The 19,868-nt window shown below is 43.1% G+C and overlaps 1 protein-coding gene across 2 annotated transcripts in view; it reads right to left on the bottom strand.

Moving 5' to 3' along the window:
* The window catches only part of PARD3B (par-3 family cell polarity regulator beta), a 652,714-nt gene that overhangs the window by 506,052 nt on the left and 126,794 nt on the right, over positions 1-19,868 (bottom strand). For both annotated transcript variants that reach the window (XM_079976360.1, XM_079976361.1), the window contains exon 3: positions 9,388-9,559. In XM_079976360.1, coding sequence (XP_079832486.1) covers positions 9,388-9,559 — 172 coding nt within the window. The remainder of the gene's footprint in view (positions 1-9,387; positions 9,560-19,868) is intronic.

Here is a 19,868-nt window from a genome sequence, read left to right as displayed (position 1 = left end):
CAATGCCTCCCCCGAGGTCCAAACAGTCCAAGATTGACTCCTTCTTTCTTAACTGTAGCAGAAATAACGAGGAAGATAGCTACATGGTTGAAACTCACAATCGTTTTGATCCTTTGATTGACCTCGCAGCCGACATGGAGGTGGAGGGGGTGAACTCGAAGGCAACGAATAATGCTAATGATAATGATAAAGAAGTGAGAGCCACCTTGAAGGGGGAGTCCGAGTTGGCCCTGGGTGACGGCATGGGATTCGACCATTTCCAATTAATAACTAGGACTCTGCGTTGCATCTTTAAGAGAGGATATATTGTGAGATTATATCCTAATCCAACTTGTGCTAACAAGTTCCCAAAATATCAGCAGAGTTTATGACATTCCCCTTTCAGTTCGCAATGGTAACGTCTGCACAGGTTCGCTAGAACCACTATAATAATTACTCTGGTAATTTCCCCTTTTGTTCCCTCTTAAAATACAAGACACGACACAATCTTTATAAAAGTATAAAAGAGTTTACTTACGTTCTGTTCACAATATGATCCCAGAAGGCAGACAGCTTAAAAAAGGTAAAATACACTCAGAATCTATCTTATAGGAAGATAGTACTGTCCTCTCTTGGCTGAGAGCCAAGAGGGCATGTTGCTCCTTCAGAAGATGAAGATGAGAGAGAGAGATATGGCTGCCTGCCCTGTGCTTTTTTCATTTACCTGCACAGGTGAGGCCACACCCACCTCTGGTCACATGCGGAGGAAGTCCGTCCCCAGGAAGTTTACCTGCTTGCTGGACAGACATCCCTCCCCATGTTCTAACATGTACACTCTAGGAACGGTGTCATTGACTGCTCCTGTGTTTCCATCCCACAGTCATCAGTATCACTCAGCAGCCATTTCACTCTTTCTACCCTGTTCAAGTGTGTTTCATTCGTGAGCAGGGGTTTTATAAATCAATCTCTTGGTTCTATATATAGCGGGCATTGCAATAAATAGTGGTACAGGTCCTCTACGCAAGGTTGCCCACACAGACAAAGTCTCTCCTTGTACTGTACTTTGCCATACTGACCATCCACCACTGCCGAGGGTGTTTGTAACCTGACGCGTTTGTAACCTGAGGCGTTGTAACTTGAGGTACCACTGTAGAGAGTTAGCAGTGGAGATTGGAGACAGGATCAGGCTCAAAGGGGTGCAGAGATGGCAGCAGGGGAAATGAAAGAAGCAAAAGTGAGCACCAATTAGAGATTTATCTTTATTTAACTACACATAGCCAGGAACGCGGGTGGTGCTGTGGGTTAAACCACAGAGCCTAGGACTTGCTGATCAGAAGGTCGGCGGTTCGAATCCCTGCGAAGGGGTGAGCTCCTGTTGCTCAGTCCCTGCTCCTGCCAACCTAGCAGTTCGAAAGCACCTCAAAGTGCAAGTAAGATAAATAGGTACCGCTCCGTTGGGAAGGTAAACGGCGTTTCCGTGTGCTGCTCTGGTTCGCCAGAAGTGGCTTAGTCATGCTGGCCACATGACCTGGAAGCTGTACACCAGCTCCCTCAGCCAATAAAGCGAGATGAGCGCCGCAACCCCAGAGTCGGTCACGACTGGACCTAATGGTCAGGGGTCACTTTACCTTTACCTTTAAACATAGCCATACTTAACCGTTTTAAAAGTAATCATCACAAATATATTGTGCTCAAAGTCTTCATCTTGTCTCAGCGTCATGTTCATACGGTTATGGCAACCACACTTCAAGTGTTGGGCATGGGGGCCATCACTGTAACTCTCATGTACAAGCAGCAAGAAAGTGCCCTTCATTTAGTGTGGAACTGCCGTAAGGAAAGTTCCCAAAGTAAATATATGTTGTGCATGTGTATGCAAAACCCCTGGATTATAGTACTTAATCAAGAAAGTTACATAGAGCAGACTAATATGTAGATATTCTATTCCAATCACACTTTTCTCTCTTCTGTTTCTGTGATATGATTAGCCACATATCTATTCTAATTAAAACCACTCTCCAACACTTTGTGTGGGTTTGTTTTTTTGAAAAAAATATCCTAAGCAGGGTCAGTTCACCCATAATTTAGCAAGTCAGATTGTATTCCAGTCATGCAGAAATAGGACAAGACAATTTTCATTTGCATTATGGATTTAAACTGTTAATAGTGGGGGGCAGGATGGTGTTGAGAGACGTAAACAATAGCAGAATATTTATTAACAGAGAGATATGATAGCTAGAAATTGGTCAGTCGGATTTTCAGAACCAAGTAAGTTTTATACCATACCATCAAGACAAAAATACTGAGTAATGAAGGGGAAAGTCCTTGAATCTATTTACATGCATTCATTGAACATCTGGACTTTCTAGTAGCCACAGTTTTTTAGTTCTGTGAATTTTAGTAACAGAAGCAACTAGGCCTTGTGAACACCTTAGAGTACCTCCATCGTCAGCATTTATCTCTATGCCACTTTTCATTAGATAAAACCATGGTCAAGGTGGCTTACATTACAAGGTTTACATAATTATGAACATAATAAATAGAACATATTGACCAAATTGGAACAACTTCCACATAAATCATAATAAGATTAAAAAATAAAGATACAAAATTTAGTATCAATAACAACAACAAACCTCAACAAAATACCCTAAACAATACCACAGCCCAAGAGTCTGTTCAGCAGCTTTTGTAGCTGGAGTCAGTCAGGGCTCTGACCTCCCACGCAAGGTTGGAAAAGGCCAGCAAGGAAGGAGCCAGGTCTTCCAGGACTCACAGCCAAGATGGTGTCTGGCCTCCTCAGCAGCCTCCGTATTTGTAGTTGGAGTCATCTAAAAGCAGCTTCAGCGCCAGACATGCTCTGTAGCCTCCTTACTCCCTGATGAATTGGCATGAGTTTGGACAGTTACTGAACTTCCAACACTATCTTTCTATTCACATTTTATTTATTGTACTTCAAGTAACAAAAAACTTAACAAATACATTACATACATTACATATAATACATACCTCACATACCGACATATCCTACATGTACACCACACATAATAGACTTCCAACTCTTCTCTTTGTACCTTGTTATGAAACTTAACTCTGTACGCATTTCGTGTTTGTTATTCTACTTTTCTTTTGTATTTAACCAGATTTTATGATACCTTTCCTCTATTTTCAAGAATTAATCTATATCTGCCAGGAGACTTGCGTTGTCCGTATAGTTTTTGAGTTATTCTTTAAAAGTTGACCATTCGTTGTTAACTTTTTGAATAGTCTTTCCTCTTATTCTCCCTGTTAATTCTGCAAGATGTAGATATTCAATCATTTTTTTTAATCAGTCAGTTTTGGTGGGGATAATATTGCTTTTCCAGTTTTTGGCTATGAAGATTCTTGCTGCTGTGGTAGCATACATAAATAAGGGCCTACAAATTTTCTTGATTTCTGCAAACATGATACCGAGTAGGAAGGCTTCCAGTTTTTTTGTGAAAGAGAGTTTAAACATTTTTTTTTATTTCGTTATAGATGACATCCTAGATTTCTCTTCACTTCTTACACTCCCACCACATATGTATGAAGATACCTTTCCCCTCTTTACACCCCTAGCACCTTTCTGTGCTGTTCTTATACATTTTGTCCAGCTTGGCCAGGGTTAGGTACCATCTGTATTGCATCTTTAAAACATTCTCTCTAAGGTTGTAGCAGGGGGTAAATCTAATGTCCTCTTTCCATAGCCTTTTCCATTCACTCATAAGTATGTTGTGACCAATGTCCTGAGCCCAGCGTATCATGACTGCTTTTACCATTCACGTTTTAAAAGTATGTAGGGAAGTGAACAAGTGTTATGGCGCCAGTCCCAATGCTAAACATTGGGGTTCCCACCCATTTCCATTGTTAGAACTGTCTACGTACTCCTCCTCCTCTCTGTAGCCTCATAGTTTCCAATCTGTTAGGGGAACCAGTCTTATGCCATGACAGCCAGGTCTCAAGGAACTCGCCAAGGCGGGTGTACAAGACATGTTGATTCTTCCTCTGAAATCTTGCTCCTCTATTCTTTAAAAATTTTCACTGATTTTTGCCCTCCACCAACAAATAACGTTTTTCACCTCACATTAGCTATCTGGCATGTGATTACCTGGATTAGCTTTGGCTCCCCTTTGGAAAATCAGTGTGACATTGATTGCTTTCCAATCCTGTGCAAGGTCGTTTTTATGGAAAGTTTGCTTGTTCTTTTTTAGAAAATAGTTTCATATTGAGTCATTTTCTTCATAAACTCTCGGGTAGGTGTCATCTGGGCCCAATGACTTGCTCATTTTTATTTCTCAACAGAACCTAAAACCTCATCACTTGTCACTTCTGTTTGATTCAAGTCTTCAAACACATTTCCTGAAAAAGTCAGTTCAGGAGCAGGAATCTGCCCTATATCTTCTGCAGTGAAGACAGACACAACTAAATCATTTAATTTCTCTGCAGTCTCCCTAGCCTCCTGCTTCTCATGCATTTAAAGTATTTTTTTATTGTTATCCTTAATGTTTTTAGCAGTATGTTCCTCAAATTCTTTTTTCTTCTTTATTTTCCTGTCAACTTACATTGGTTTCAACAGAGTTTGTGCTCCTCTTTCGTCTCCCTCAATTTCCAAAAGTAAACCTTCTTGCCTTTTATAGCTTTCTTCTCTGTTCATTAATCATGCTGGCATCATCTTGGATTTAGTGGTTCTGTTCCTAATCTGTGATACACATTCCAGCTAAGCTTCTATCATCATGGTTTTAAAAAGCTTCCAAGCATCTTGGGAAGAGATTTGACCCACATGACTCTCCCTTTCAACAATATTCTAAATATTCTTCTCACTCTTGAGGAGTTTTGCCTTTTGAAATTGAATACTACTGTGTTGCCCACTTTCCACACTGCAGTTGTTGTTCCCAGTTCGTTTTCCCCAGTCCTCCAGAGCAGAGGAAACACAGGGGCAAGATAGAAAAGTTCCTCTGCACATACAAAAGCCTTTCCTTGCATTCTATAATTTAGTTGGATAGAAACCTAAGTCTAGGAATTACCTCTGGCTAGTTCCATGGGAAAGTTAATTGGGAAAGGAGTACGACAAGGCTGTATATTGTCTCCCTGCTTATTTAACTTATATGCAGAATTCATCATGTGAAAGGCTGGACTGGATGAATCCCAAACCGGTATTAAGATTGCCAGAAGAAATATCAACAACCTCAGATATGCAGATGACGCGACTTTGATGGCAGAAAGTGAGGAGGAATTAAAGAACCTCTTAATGAGGGTGAAAGAGGAGAGCGCAAAATATGGTCTGAAGCTCAACATCTAAAAAAGAAGATCATGGTCACTGGGCCCATCACCTCCTGTCAAATAGGAGGGGAAGAAATGGAGGCAGTGAGAGATTTTACTTTCTTGGGCTCCATGATCACTGCAGATGGTGACAGCAGTCACAAAATTAGAAGATGCTTGCTTCTTGGGAGAAAAGCGATGACAAACCTAAAGCAGAGACATCACCTTGCTGACAAAGGTCTGTATAGTTAAAGCTATGGTTTTTCCAGTAGTGATGTACAGAAGTGACACCATAAAGAAGGCTGATCGCTGAAGAATTGATGCTTTTGAATTATGGTGCTGGAGGAGACTCTTGAGAGTCCCATGGACTGCAAGAAGATCAAACCCATCCATTCTTAAGGAAATCAGCCCTGAGTGCTCACTGGAAGGACAGATCCTGAAGCTGAGGCTCCAATACTTTGGCCACCTCATGAGAAGGGAAGACTCCCTGGAAAAGACCCTGATGTTGGGCAAGATATTGAGGGCACAAGGAGAAGGGGATGGCAGAGGATGAGATGGTTGGACAGTGTTCTTGAAGCTACCAGCATGAGTTTGACCAAACTGCGGTAGGCAGTGGAAGACAGGAGTGGCTGGCGTGCTCTGGTCCATGGGGTCACGAAGAGTCGGACATGACTAAACGACTAAACAACAACAACAAGTTCCATGGCCAACTGTTCTAAGGCATAGACATTTAGGATATCTGGCATTTTTGTCTCTTTGTTTGGAAAAACAACAACAACCCACAAGTCCAGTTTTTGGTGACACAACAAAGAGGACTGTTTCATCTGTGATTTTAGGAATTTCCCAACTATATCCTTCTGTTGAGATGCCAGGGACCTATTATGTACTCCATTGACTAGCATTACAAGGACACCTTTGGTAAAAGCAATGCAAAACAAAAAGAGCTACATTTAAAACACTACACACAAATGATGATCTCTACCAGTAAGGCAAGGTCCCTAGATGTCAAGCGTCCCTTATTTGGCGGAACAGTCCCTTATCCCAGCGCCATGTCCCGCTGCTGTCCCTTATTGATGAGTCTTCGTTTGGCTGCTGGCTGGGCTTTCTGCCTTTGGCTCAGAGGGGCTCAGAAGTTGAACATATCTGTGCCCGGAAAATCCCTTATTTTGGCTGCTGATCCCTTATTTTCAAGGCTGCTGGTCCCTTATTTTCAAATCTGTAAGTTGACAGCTATGGCAAGGTCCCTTTCAAACTATAGAACTTCCCGGAACTTTTTGCAACACTGGGAGCTGCCTTGTGAATTTCCAGTGTTTATATACACACACAGGTTTCCCTTTTTGCCTATTACACACACACATTATTATTATTATTATTATTATTATTATTATTATTATTAATTGAATTTATATTCCACCCTATACCTGCACAAGGGACGCAGGTGGCGCTGTGGGTTAAAGCCTCAGCGCCTAGGGCTTGCCGATCGAAAGGTCAGCGGTTTGAATCCCTGCGGCGGGGTGCGCTCCCGCTGCTCGGTCCCAGCGCCTGCCAACCTAGCAGTTCGAAAGCACCTCTGGGTGCAAGTAGATAAATAGGGACCGCTTACCGGCGGGAAGGTAAACGGCGTTTCCGTGTGCGGCTCTGGCTCGCCAGAGCAGCGATGTCACGCTGGCCACGTGACCCGGAAGTGTCTCCGGACAGCGCTGGCCCCTGGCCTCTTAAGTGAGATGGGCGCACAACCCCAGAGTCTGTCAAGACTGGCCCGTACGGGCAGGGGTACCTTTACCTTTACCTTTATACCTGCACAAGACACATGAGCTATAGACCAGCATATATCTCCGGGATCCTCTCCAGAATTTACCATTTCTTACATGTCAATTTGATCTTTCTCACTATCACAAATATGCTCTGCTCACTTTCCTACATGCTTTTACAAATATGAATGAACACTTGAGAGTTACCATCTCGAGTTCTGACTCCAGAATTTGTAAGGATGAATAGAAAGAGAGGGAGAAAAAAGTGGTCAGTGGCAAGGTGAACCAGATGGCACTGTGGTGTCCCTGTGCATGGTGTGTGTGTGCAATAAATATTCAACAATAAATACTGAATAATAAATATTCCCTAAAAGTATGAGGAGAAAGACAAAACAAGGGCGCACACTTTCAAGTTCCGCTTCCTGTTTATTTACAATGGCTGACTTCCTACCAAATGGGAATTCAAGCTTTAAAAACTTCTATGACACTTTGATTCCCCATGTTCTACAGTTCTCAGCCTAGTAAGTATTAATATGCACTGGAAAAAAATAACTATGCCAATGAGTAGCTGAAACAATAACATAGCAACATATATATTGTTTATTTTCCTAAGTTTGCTTCCACCTTTCCAGCTAAGACACAATAAAATCATGTGGCAACTTGTATCAAAAGCAGTTTGTCACACGGCAGCTACAGTTTATCTTTAAGACACTAGTGTACCACCAATATTTTGTAGACAGAAGCTGTATCCTTGACCCACACTATTTATGCTGACAGGTACAAATGGAATACATAAAGTCAAGGACAAAGTAAACAGACAGAAATAAACATAATAGGCAATGATGAATGGTAAAAAATAATTAATTTACGGCTCAGACCCATAAGCATAAAGTGCCACTAAGGGGGAGTGGAAATTATTTGCATTAAACAGCCCCAGAGTCTAGAAAGCTATTGTATGAAACAATACTTCCTTGGTCTTCATACACACACACACAAACACACAAACACCATACTAAAATATAGGGACAAGGTCTACGTTAATGCATCCTTAGGCAAAATTTCTTCATTTGTTTTATTTTATTATTATTAATTTGCTGGAAGCCACCCAGAGTGGCTGGGGCAACACTGTGAGATGGGTGGCTTATGATGATGATGATGTTCTAGAGTTTTATTGGCTCCTTATGCCAAGGACTTTTGCTGTTTTAGCAACTTGACAGGTAGTAGTCCATCAGCACTACAGAATTTTCTTCATGTCATCAGCATCCAAGGAATACATATATTCCAATGTATTATGTTTCCACAATCATGTAGAATTACAAAAACATCCTCAGATTCTGGAATTTGCTATGCAGTTCAGCTTCTTAAGAATGCCATCTTTAATTTTAGTTTACATCAGTAATTTCCACTTCTTACAGTCTCGGATATGCTTGTGAGTAGCATGCTGAGATTTCAGAAGCCAGGATATTTGCTAACTTAAGAAACCATAGAGCCTTGCATACAGCTCTTGTGCTTTCTCCCAAAACAACAGAAATAGTGGAATACATCATGTATACTGTAAGAGAAATTACAGAAAATATGTCCAGTTGGCATGATTTGCATATATTATGCATAGTATTGTTATTAAAATATTATAGCATTTTATTTAGTTATTTAAAGCATTCATCAATTATTAAAGGTAAAGGTACCCCTGCCCGTACGGGCCAGTCTTGACAGACTCTGGGGTTGTGCGCCCATCTCACTTAAGAGGCCAGGGGCCAGCGCTGTCCGGAGACACTTCCGGATCACGTGGCCAGCGTGACATCGCTGCTCTGGCGAGCCAGAGCCGCACACGGAAACGCCGTTTACCTTCCCGCTGGTAAGCGGTCCCTACTTATCTACTTGCACCCGGAGGTGCTTTCGAACTGCTAGGTTGGCAGGCGCTGGGACCGAGCAGCGGGAGCGCACCCCGCCACAGGGATTCGAACCGCCGACCTTTCGATCGGCAAGTCCTAGGCGCTGAGGCTTTAACCCACAGCGCCACCAACTAGCCAACAGATAAAAGCACACAGCCCTGGAAATCTCTGAGTTTAGAATGCCTAGAAGACAATAAAGTTGGTGCTAGATGCACAACTCCCTTGGAATAGCTGTGGCATCAATATAAAAAAGAAAAAGCCCTCTCTTTTGTTGTTTCATCTGTAAAAGATATGGAATTTGGAATAATGCATTAGCCAATGATGTTAGCAAGTTGGCAGGCTGGTAAGAATAGGAGATGCTTCTTCTTCCAAGTATGTTTTTATCAGTGTGCGCAAACCCAGAAGATGACAAATGCACCCACAATACGGCAGAAACAGTGCATACCTCTCATACAAGATAATTATCAATCTAAAAATGCATACGCACATACCTAGTCTCAAAGCGGAGGGTGTCACTTCAATCTCTCCTCTGATTGGCTGAAATGCAGCCAGCTGGGCAGCTACATCTGTCTCGAAAGCATCAGGGCTGTTTCCATTTGTCAAACTAGCACTGGCGTCCTCAGACTTGGAGACTGACTCTTGCTCATCGTACACAGCAATCAACTGCAAAATGAAATGTCACTTTATTAAACTTTTGTAACAAGAAGGGGGTCCCCTCATGGAAATACAACTAATTATGACTTGGATCCAAAGAACTCTATGTGCATGATGACATGAGGATTTTCTCGCCTGACAGCCCCCAGCAGCAGAACCTTCCCACCCCCATTTCTGATTCATCTGCAAATGTTAGGATGGACTCTCTAGAATATTATTAATATTATTATTATTATTTATTTATTTATACCCGGCCCATGTGGCTGGGCTTCCCCAGCCACTCTGGGCGGCTTCCAAAAAAATATTAAAATACTGTAATACATCAAACATAGAATGTGATAGTATTTTATTACTTTTTTAAAAAAGAAGTATTATCCTACAATTAACTTAATAGCACGGATGGCACTGTGGTGCAAACCACGGAGCCTTGGGCTTGCCAATCGGAAGGTCAGCGGTTTGAATCCCGGTGACGGAGTGAGCTCCCGTTGCTCATTCCCTGCTTCAGCCAACCTAGCAGTTCGAAAGCATGTCAAAGTGCAAGTAGATAAATAGGTACCACTCTGGCGGGAAGGTAAACGGCGTTTCCGTGCACTGCTCTGGTTTCACCAGAAGCAGCTTAGACATGCTGGCCACATGACCTGGAAAAACTGTCTGTGGTTAAGTCCAGTCGTGAATGACTCTGGGGTTGCGGCGCTCATCTCACTTTACTGGCCAAAGGAGCCGACATTTGTCCACAGACAGTTTTTCCACTGTATTTTAAAATATGGCACCTTGAACTAATCCTCAAAATGAACTGGCAAGAAGTGCAGATCAAAAGCTGTCCTAAGAGATATCTCAAGGTATATTGTAAAACAGAGAAAAATACATGAAGAACCAGTGTAAAGCGTTCATCTTACGGACCCAAAAAGTAAACAGAAAGAATCATTCTACAAATAAATAGTTCTGAACAGGTAGGAGGAATCTATAAGCGGGCCACCAAAGCATAATCAATGTTGTTCTGATGTTCTGTTTTGTTTTGTTTTAACAGGGCATGAACACAGAGTAAAGGCAACAATAATGGGAACATATTCACGTTCGAGTCTTCAAGCAGGTAGATAAGAACAGTTCGAGGCAAAATAACAAAGGTATGTGGGGAAAACAAATTGGGGGGTCGGAGAGGAAGCTTCTAGAAATGACAGTGGGAGCTGTGTTACCCATACAGAGGGTAAAGATAAATATCGTATAGCACTTTGATACAATAGACGGTGGATAACTGAGGGAATTGAGGTGGCTAATACCCAGAAAGCAGAATATAGAAGGGGGGCAGGGAAATGCCAAAAGCACAGAGGAAAGGTCATCGAAGGCAAGCACATGTACAAACAGAGTAGACTGGGGAAGCATTGTAAATAAAATCAGATTTATTACAGAAAAGAAAACAAAAGTTGGGGGGGGGGGAGCTGAAGAGGTCACACTGTTCATCAAGCTGAAATAAGAAACTACTATGTAGAAACCCCCATCTGAAAAGAACTGGACCACACAATATGTGTTTGTGTGATAAGAAACAAAGTACCTTCTAAATAACAAATCATCGTATCTATGCATGCTGCATTGGGAGAAAACAAATACAGCAAAAGAAAGACGATGGCCCAGATAAAATTCTGTAAAAAAAAAAGAAGAAGAAAACATACCAGACTACAAGTAGTAGAATTAGCAGCTGATTTATTTATTTTTATCACATGGTGGTGCGATAGACAGAAGTACTATATCTAAAGCAGCAATGGTCAATAATAATGAAAATATACTGTCAACAATACAGTGGTACCTCAGGTTACATACGCTTCAGGTTACAGACTCTGCTAACCCAGAAATAGTGCTTCAGGTTAAGAACTTTGCTTCAGGATGAGAACAGAAATCGGGCTCCAGAGGCATGGCAGTAGCTGGAGGCCCCATTGGCTAAAGTGGTGCTTCAGGTTAAGAACAGTTTCAGGTTAAGTACGGACCTCCGGAACGAATTAAGTACCTAACCTGACGTACCACTGTATCTTTGTTTTACGAAGCAGGTGTTTTACAGTGGACATTTCAATGGCTTATAGAACAAAGTAAATACTTTAGACCCATGACAATTAGAAAACATACTTTGGGGCTTTGAAATAAAACAACCAAACAGGGATATTCTCCCATGATAATTCCTGCCACAGCTTTGCCAAGTTTGATTTATATTGGGCTATTAGTGGGAAAGAGCACTGTGTCTTCAATTCAAGATTACAATAGTGTATGTTGGTGAGAACTTCCAGAAATGCTTGATTATTTGATCATGGAACAGCTGTCAGGCTGTCTGTTTTTCTCCTTATATTTTCTTTGTAATAGCTTTTGCTTATACATAAATAAAAAGTTTTTTTTTAAGCAACAACAACAGGGAAAGCTACAAGAAACATAATAATGCAATAGATATCTGCCTGAAGACATGGGATCAATAGAAACCTTAAGAGAACATGGGGAATTTCCACAATAGCATCCATCGTGGAAGATGGAAAATGTTTTTAGCAAGCACAGTGCACGGACCTGCTTGATGTCAATTGGCAGGATGTTCCAAACTGTAGGTGCTTCCACACCAAAATATTGATTTCTTCCAAATGCAGAATGGATATTATGTAGCACATGGGTAGGCAAACTAAAGCCCGGGGGCCAGATCCGGCCCAATCGCCTTCTTTTTTAAAAAATATTTTTTATTAATTTCCAATACAAATATACATAAAATCCATATCAAAATTTTCACACATTATCTCTTTAGGACTTCCTTCAGCTTCTCCGCCAATCATCCGTATTTAGAATCTTAGTTACGCATTCCCTCAATTTGTATTGCTATTAATCCTCGCTCCAACTCTCACCCCTATTTCTTTTTAACAATACTTCTCAAGTTTCACAGTGCTTCTTGAAACCCCACCAGCGTTGTTTGCTCATCACATGTACTTTTCAGATACTCTACAAATTTTCCCCAGTCCTCAATGAACTTTTGGTCTTGTAGATCTCTTATCTTCCCAGTTAATTTATCCAACTCTGTGGGCCAGTAGAATTCTTGCTGCTGTTATTGTGTATTGGAAAAGTTTACAATCTTTCTTCCTTATTTCATTTCTTACAATCCCTAAAAGAAAGGCCTCTGGTTTGGCCCAATCACCTTCTAAATCCGGCCCGCAGACTGTTTGGGAATCAGCATGTTTTTACATGAGTAGAATGTGTCCTTTGATTTAAATGCATCTCTGGGTTACTTGTGGGGCCTGCCTGGTGTTTTCACATGAGCAGAATGTGTGCTTTTATTTAAAATGCATCTCTGGGTTATTTGTGGGGCATAGGAATTTGTTCATTATTTCCCCCCAAAATATAGTCTGGCCCCCCCCACAAGGTCTGAGGGACAGTGGACCGGCCCCCTGCTGAAAAGGTTTGCTGACCCCTGTAGCACCTGTAATTCCGCTTAACAAAGTGGCTGAGTGGGTAAGGTAAGGCAACTTCAATGGTAAACTGGTCCCAAGAAAAGACTCCCTGGAAAAGACCCTGAAGTTGGGAAAGATTGAGGGCACAAGGAGAAGGGGACAACAGAGGACAAGATGGTTGGACAGTGTTCTCGAAGCTACCAGCATGAGTTTGACTAAACTGCGGGAGGCAGTGGAAGACAGGAGTGCCTGGCGTGCTCTGGTCCAGGGGGTCACGAAGAGACGGACACGACTAAACAACTAAACAACAACAACAATAAAATTTTATTTATATCCCACTCTCCCCAGCCGAAGCTGGGCTCAGAGCGGCTGACAACAGTAAAATAATACAACATTCTAAAATCATTTCATTATAAAATCAGTTCAAATCAAATTAATGGCAACCACTGGGCTAGAGTTCACCCAGTGGAAGGAACAAGGCCTAAAATGGTTTTCAGGGTTACAATGTTGGATGCAAGAAACAGGGCTCTTTTTGTGTACCATGGCTTTTGTGCCTCCAATCTCGAGGTGCAACCCAGTGCACCCCCTCAAAAGTAGTTTCTGCAGGTGGAAAGACCTTTTGGAATGGTACAGGATTGCAACGGGGGGGGGGGGGCAGACCAGGGAGAAATTGAGGGGGGGGGCTTGCATGAGCGGGAACGTCTTCCACTCAAAGGGGGAATTCCTGGATCCCAGTTACTTCAGCTAAATTAAAACGGAATGCAATGTTACATGTGCAAATTTAACTCTCTTCGGATGCTTGTATAAGCCAAGAAGAGAAAGGTAGGAGTGCTGTTTCCTTACATTTAAAATACTACTGTAACATCTCATTCTCTTTGTCACTTTGAAGATCCATGTCACAATGATACACTAGGGTTAGTAGAATAACAGAACAAAAAGACAAATATTTAATGAAATCCATTTGCCCGGGGCAAGGAAACAATGTGAAATAAGGAACTGGGTGGAAAAATAAGGAAAGAAAGAAAGAAAGAAGCGGGGGATGAAATTTAACGGCTCAAAAGAAATTGACATTTTTGGGTCTCCTACTCATTTATAATTTGGTTGTAGAAAGGGTGTCAGCTCATGTTCACAAAGACATATTTTAGTAGCATCCACATGCATGATAATTAGGGCGGTAACATTGTGCCCCTCTTCAAATAAAGCATGCATACTTTTGGCAGGTCTCTTGCCATCCAATTTAAGTTCTGCGTGGTGTTTATTTTTATTTAACATCATCACCCTGCCATTCCTCATAAAAAGAGCTAAAGGCAAACAGCAACATCAAACCGCAAAGCAACAATGTAAAACATCAGTTGCAAAACATCATTAACGCACATTAACAAATACAGCTGTAGAAAAGCAACATCAAGAGCAGCAGCAAGCATTGTTATTCCAAATAAGCAGATGTTAAAAGCTATACAACTCAAATAATCACCTGCAAGCCATAGAAGATGCCCAATTATGACCAATAAGTGTATGGCAACTGCTTTAGGACCAGAGTTGTACTGTGGGGAGGAGTTGTGGTGGACCGCGTGGCCACCCACTCTCCTCCGGGGGTGGGGGACAAAGTCCTGCGTTGCCCAGGGGATCCCAGCTGCGTCATTGACCAGCCAGCCAATCCGCTGGTTGGTGGGGTGTGTGGCCGGGACCATTTAAGCTGAGGCACGAGCCCGGAGGGCTTCCTCTTGGCTGGCTTCTTCAAACTCCCTCCCTCCCTATTTTACAGGTTTTTCTTCATTGGCCTTGCTATGGACCTCGGTTGGTCGCCGTTGAGGGGCCTGGTAGGAATTTTTCCACCTGGCAAAATTGGCATGGGGCCATTTGGTTTTCACCTACCTCGTAGCAATCGTCACAACTTTGTAAGGTTTTGTGGTTAGGCATTGTTTGACCTTATGATGGGGAGGGGAGGTGTGGCAATCACCTGCCCCTCCAAGATAAGGGTATTCCATTAAAGGAATCCGGGGGGTGGTGGATCTTGTCCGAAGCCCAGGGCGGGGCTAGGGGGAGCTCGAGTTGGTCTGCATCGACGGGGCTCCCCCTTCTGGTGGTTTACCCTTACCTGTGCAACAGGCAAGAGTCACATATAGTCGGGTCCATTCAATGTCTAAGCCAATACCACTCACAGTTTGTAATCAATAAAGTTGTGGCCAAAATTTACCCAATAACATTAACCTCATATCTGTGTCCTGGTGTGATTTATTCGACACGAGGGGGTGGTTGCGGGGTCTAGACACGTAACATCCTTGGCCTGTAAAATTGTGGTAGTGGCTGGGCTGCGTCTTTCACTGACTGAAATAAATATAATCCATTTCAACTCCCATCATTCCCGACCACTGGCCATGCTAGCTGGGGCTAATGGATAGTGCTAGGAACACAACATTGCTACAATAGACCACAGGCTTAACATGAGTCAACAGTGCGAAACAGTAGCAATTGAAATAAAAGCAATGCTATTCAAGGCTGCATCAACAGAAGACTAGTGTCCAGGTTGAAGGACGTAATTAAAAAAAAAGTAAAGGATCCCAGACAGTTAAGTCCAGTCGCGAACAACTCTGGGGTTGCGCGCTCATCTCACTTTACTGGCCGAGGGAGCCGGTGTTTGTCTGGAGACAGTTTTCCAGGTCATGTGGCCAGCATGACTAAGCCGCTTCTGGCGAAACCAGAGCAGTGCACGGAAACGCCGTTTACCTTCCCGCTGGAGTGGTACCTATTTATCTACTTGCACTTTGATGTGCTTTCGAACCGCCGACCTTCTGACCGGCAAGCCCAAGGCTCTGTGGTTTACACCACAGGATGTAATAGTACCACTCTATTCTGCCTTGGTCTGACCACACCTGGAGTACTGTGTCCAGTTCTAGGCACCACAATTTAAGAGGGATGTTGACATGCTGGAACGTGGGCCAAGGAAGGCGACCAAGATGATCAAGGGTTTGGAAACTAAGCCTTAGGATGAAAGGTTGAGGGGGTTGGGTATGTTTAGCCTGGATAAGAGGAGACTGAGAGGAGATATGGCATCCATCATATCATCTTAAACACCTAAAGGGTTGTCACATGGAAGATGGAGCAAGATTGTTTTCTCCTGTCCTGAAGGGTAGGACCCAAACCAATAGAGTTGCATGAAAGGAGGTTCTGCCTAAACATCAGGAAGAACTTTCTGAAAGGTAAGAGCTGTTCAGCAGTGGAATGGACACACCTTCCGTGGAGGTTTTTAAGCAGAGGTTGGGTGGCCATCTTTAGTTGCAAGTCCTATATTGGACAGGATGACCCTTGGGGTCCCTTCCAATTCTCCATATAAACTGTTGCACACCAGCTTGATGTTTTATGCATGGGTGGCATACAAATCCCCCCCAAATATAAATAAATAATAGGAGTTATTGCATACTATGTCAAAGGTTCATAGAATCACAGAATGGTAGAGTTGAAAGGGACCGTGACGGTCATCTAGTGTAACACCCTGGAATACAGGAATATTTTTGCCCAATGTGGGGCTCGAACGCCAAACCCTGAAATTAAGAGTCTCTTGCTTTGCCCACTGAGTTTACATTTGTCACGTCTATTACCGTATATACTCGGATATAAGCCGACTTTTAGAGCATATTTTTTATGCTGATAAAGCTCCCCATGGCTTATACTCGAGTGAGGCAGGCGGCGGCAGAAGGACGAGCATCCCAAAAGGACACCTTTCGGGCTGCTCCTTCTTCCTCTGCCACCGACAGCGGCAAAGTTGTGTGCGTATGCAAACAGCCCCACAGTTGTGAGCATGCAAATGCTTAAAGAAGCCCAGGCATTCCGACGCATGCGCGACAGTGCTCCTTTTAAAAAAACCCAAACCACTAGCAAAGATTTTTTAATAATAATAATAATAATAATAAATTTTATTTATACCCCAGCCAAGGCCAGGCTCAGGGCGGCTAACAAGCAATAATAAAAACAAGTTGAATGAATACAACTTAAAAACAAGTTTAAAATAAAACATTAAAACACTGAATGAAAATGCAGCCTCATCACAGGAGGAGAAAGGAAAAAAGAAAGGGGGGGGGGAATCAAATTGACTCCAAGGCAAAGGCCAGGCAGAACAACTCTGTCTTACAGGCCCTGCAGAAATAAATCAGATCCTGCAGGGCCTTGGTCTCATGAGACAGAGCCTCTCATTTATTATACAAATGATAATCTATGTTGGAAGTGTAGAGAAAAGGTACCTTTTTTTCATATGTGGTGAACATGTCCCAAGGTGAAAGACTTCTGGGAAAGGATTTATAATGAGTTGAAAAAAATGTTGAAAAATACATTTATTAAGAAACCAGAACCTTTCTACTTGGAATAATAGGGGTGGAACTGCCCAAAAAAGATGTTATATTATTTTTGTATGCCACTACCACGGCAAGACTGCTATTTGCAAAAAATTGGAAATCCCAAGAAATTCCAACAGTAGAAGAATGGCAGATGAAGATGTTGGACTTTTTGGAGCTAGCCGACCTGAGTGGGAGAATCCGTGATCAGAAAGAAGAGGACTACCAAGAAGATTGGAAGAAATTTAAGGAATACTTAACTAAATATTGTAATATAATTAACTAGAAATTACTTGAAAGTACCAAACAGGTTTAGAATTAAAATAAGATTGAAGTGTATAATAATTTGGATTTAGAATATTAAGAAAGGAGAAGAAGATAGTTATTTGATGGAATAAATTTTAGTAGAAAAATGATTTTGGAGAGCTGTTACAAGGTGATTCAATGAAATTCAGACAGGAGGGGTTCGAGGAAGTCAGATAACAATGAAAGTTAAATTGGGTTTTACAAATAATATGTGCATTTTTTTTTGTTGTTTTTAGTATTGTAATGTGTTTTCTTGTGTTTTTTATGTTATATTTGTCAAAATTGTGGAAAATTTAATAAAAAAATTTGGGAAGAAAACAAACTGGACAGAGCAGCGGCGGCGGTTACCTTGGCAACTCTAACATCCAACATCTTTTTTGGGCAGTTTCACCCCTATTATTCCAAGTAGAAAGGTTCTGGTTTCTTAATAAATGTATTTTTCAACATTTTTTTTTCCAACTCATTATAAATCCTTTCTCAGAAGTCTTTCACCTTGGGAAATGTCCACCACATATGAAAAAAGGTACCTTCTTTTTCTCTACACTTCCAACATAGATTATCATTTGTATGATAAATGAGAGGTTCTAGAAGGCGCTCGCGAAGGGAAGCTGCCTCTCCACATGTCCAACTCCACCAGCCCGAGGTGCGTGGGCTGACCCGGACGGTGCTGCGCTGGCTGTAGAGCCTCGACCTCAGCTTCTCACCTATGCATTTCCGTAGGGGAGGCTGCCCCCCCCCCCGCTTCCCACACCTTGGCCGCTCTGACACTTCCTGCTGTACCTGGGCACCTGGGCTGAAGACGCACTTTGGTGAGCGGGAAGAAGGTCCTGGTTTGCTTTTGGCTCCCTGGGCTGCAAGTCCTGGGCTGCGTCTTTCTTGCATTGTGGGCGCCTCCCCTCCTGCGAGAAGTGAATGCAAATCTCCCACGGAGCTTTGAGGGAGCTTGAACTCAAGCCCTTTGATAGGTGTATATCAAATGTTTTCAGACCGAAGGCTGGGCGAACCAGTGGGGTAAAGGTAAAGGTAAAAGTACCCCTGACCATTAGGTCCGGTTGTGGCCGACTCTGGGGTTGCGGTGCTCATCTCGCTTTATTGGCCGAGGGAGCAGGCGTACAACTTCCGGGTCATGTGCCCAGCATGACTAAGCCACTTCTGGCGAACCAAAGCAGTGCACAGAAACGCCATTTACCTTCCCGCCGGAGCGGTACCTATTTATCTACTTGCACTTTGACGTGTTTTCGAAGTGCTAGGTTGGCTGGAGCAGGGACCGAGCAATGGGAGCTCACCCCATTGGGGGGATTCAAATCGCCGACCTTCTGATTGGCAAGTCCTAGGCTCTGTGGTTTAACCCACAGCACCACCCACGTCCCTAAGCAGTGGGGTAGAGAGGCCCTTATGGGGAGGGGGGAAGCACCTGTGTTCTGTTGTCATCACTGCTGGAAAAGTCAGGTAAGATAGCACCAGCATCCCCTTTATCCGTTCAGGTTTCCTTCCTTAAAAATTAAACCTGTCGGCTTGCGAAGTTTAGTCCAGAATTAGCTTACAGTCCGGGACGCAGGTGGCGCTGTGGGTTAAAGCCTCAGCGCCTAGGGCTTGCTGATCGAAAGGTCGGCGGTTCGAATCCCTGCGGCGGGGTGCGCTCCCGCTGCTCGGTCCCAGCGCCTGCCAACCTAGCAGTTCGAAAGCACCTCCGGGTGCAAGTAGATAAATAGGGACCGCTTACCAGCGGGAAGGTAAACGGCGTTTCCGTGTGCTGCACTGGCTCGCCAGATGCAGCTTTGTCACGCTGGCCACATGACCCAGAAGTGTCTCCGGACAGCGCTGGCCCCTGGCCTCTTGAGTGAGATGGGCGCACAACCCCAGAGTCTGTCAAGACTGGCCCGTACGGGCAGGGGTACCTTTACCTTTACCTTTACCTTTACCTTACAGTCCACAAGATACCTATCTTTCCCTAGGAAGAATGGCTTTCATGGTGGCAGCCCCCACTGGAGGATTTGTAGTTGCCGCATCACAATCCTGGATTTGCATAAAGGCAGCAAGCAAAAGTGAAGTCAGGTTGCACAAGAGTAGTGAGCATGGCATGACAGTGAGAAGGGAGAAACACTGAAAGGCTGGAGGAGACGGGGGCACAGCTGTCAACATTTTCCTTTTCTTTTGAGGAATCCTATTCAGAATAAGGGAATTTCCCTTTAAAAAAGGGAAATGTTGACGGCTATGGACGGGGAAAACTGGCAAATTTAAACAATGGTAAGAGGTTTGAGTAAAATACTGCGGAAT

Source organism: Podarcis cretensis, assembly GCF_951804945.1.
Source record: "Podarcis cretensis genome assembly, chromosome: 1".
Taxonomy (NCBI): domain Eukaryota; kingdom Metazoa; phylum Chordata; class Lepidosauria; order Squamata; family Lacertidae; genus Podarcis; species Podarcis cretensis.
The sequence above is the reverse complement of the archived record's forward strand: the minus strand, read 5'-3'. Positions and strand labels throughout refer to the sequence as shown.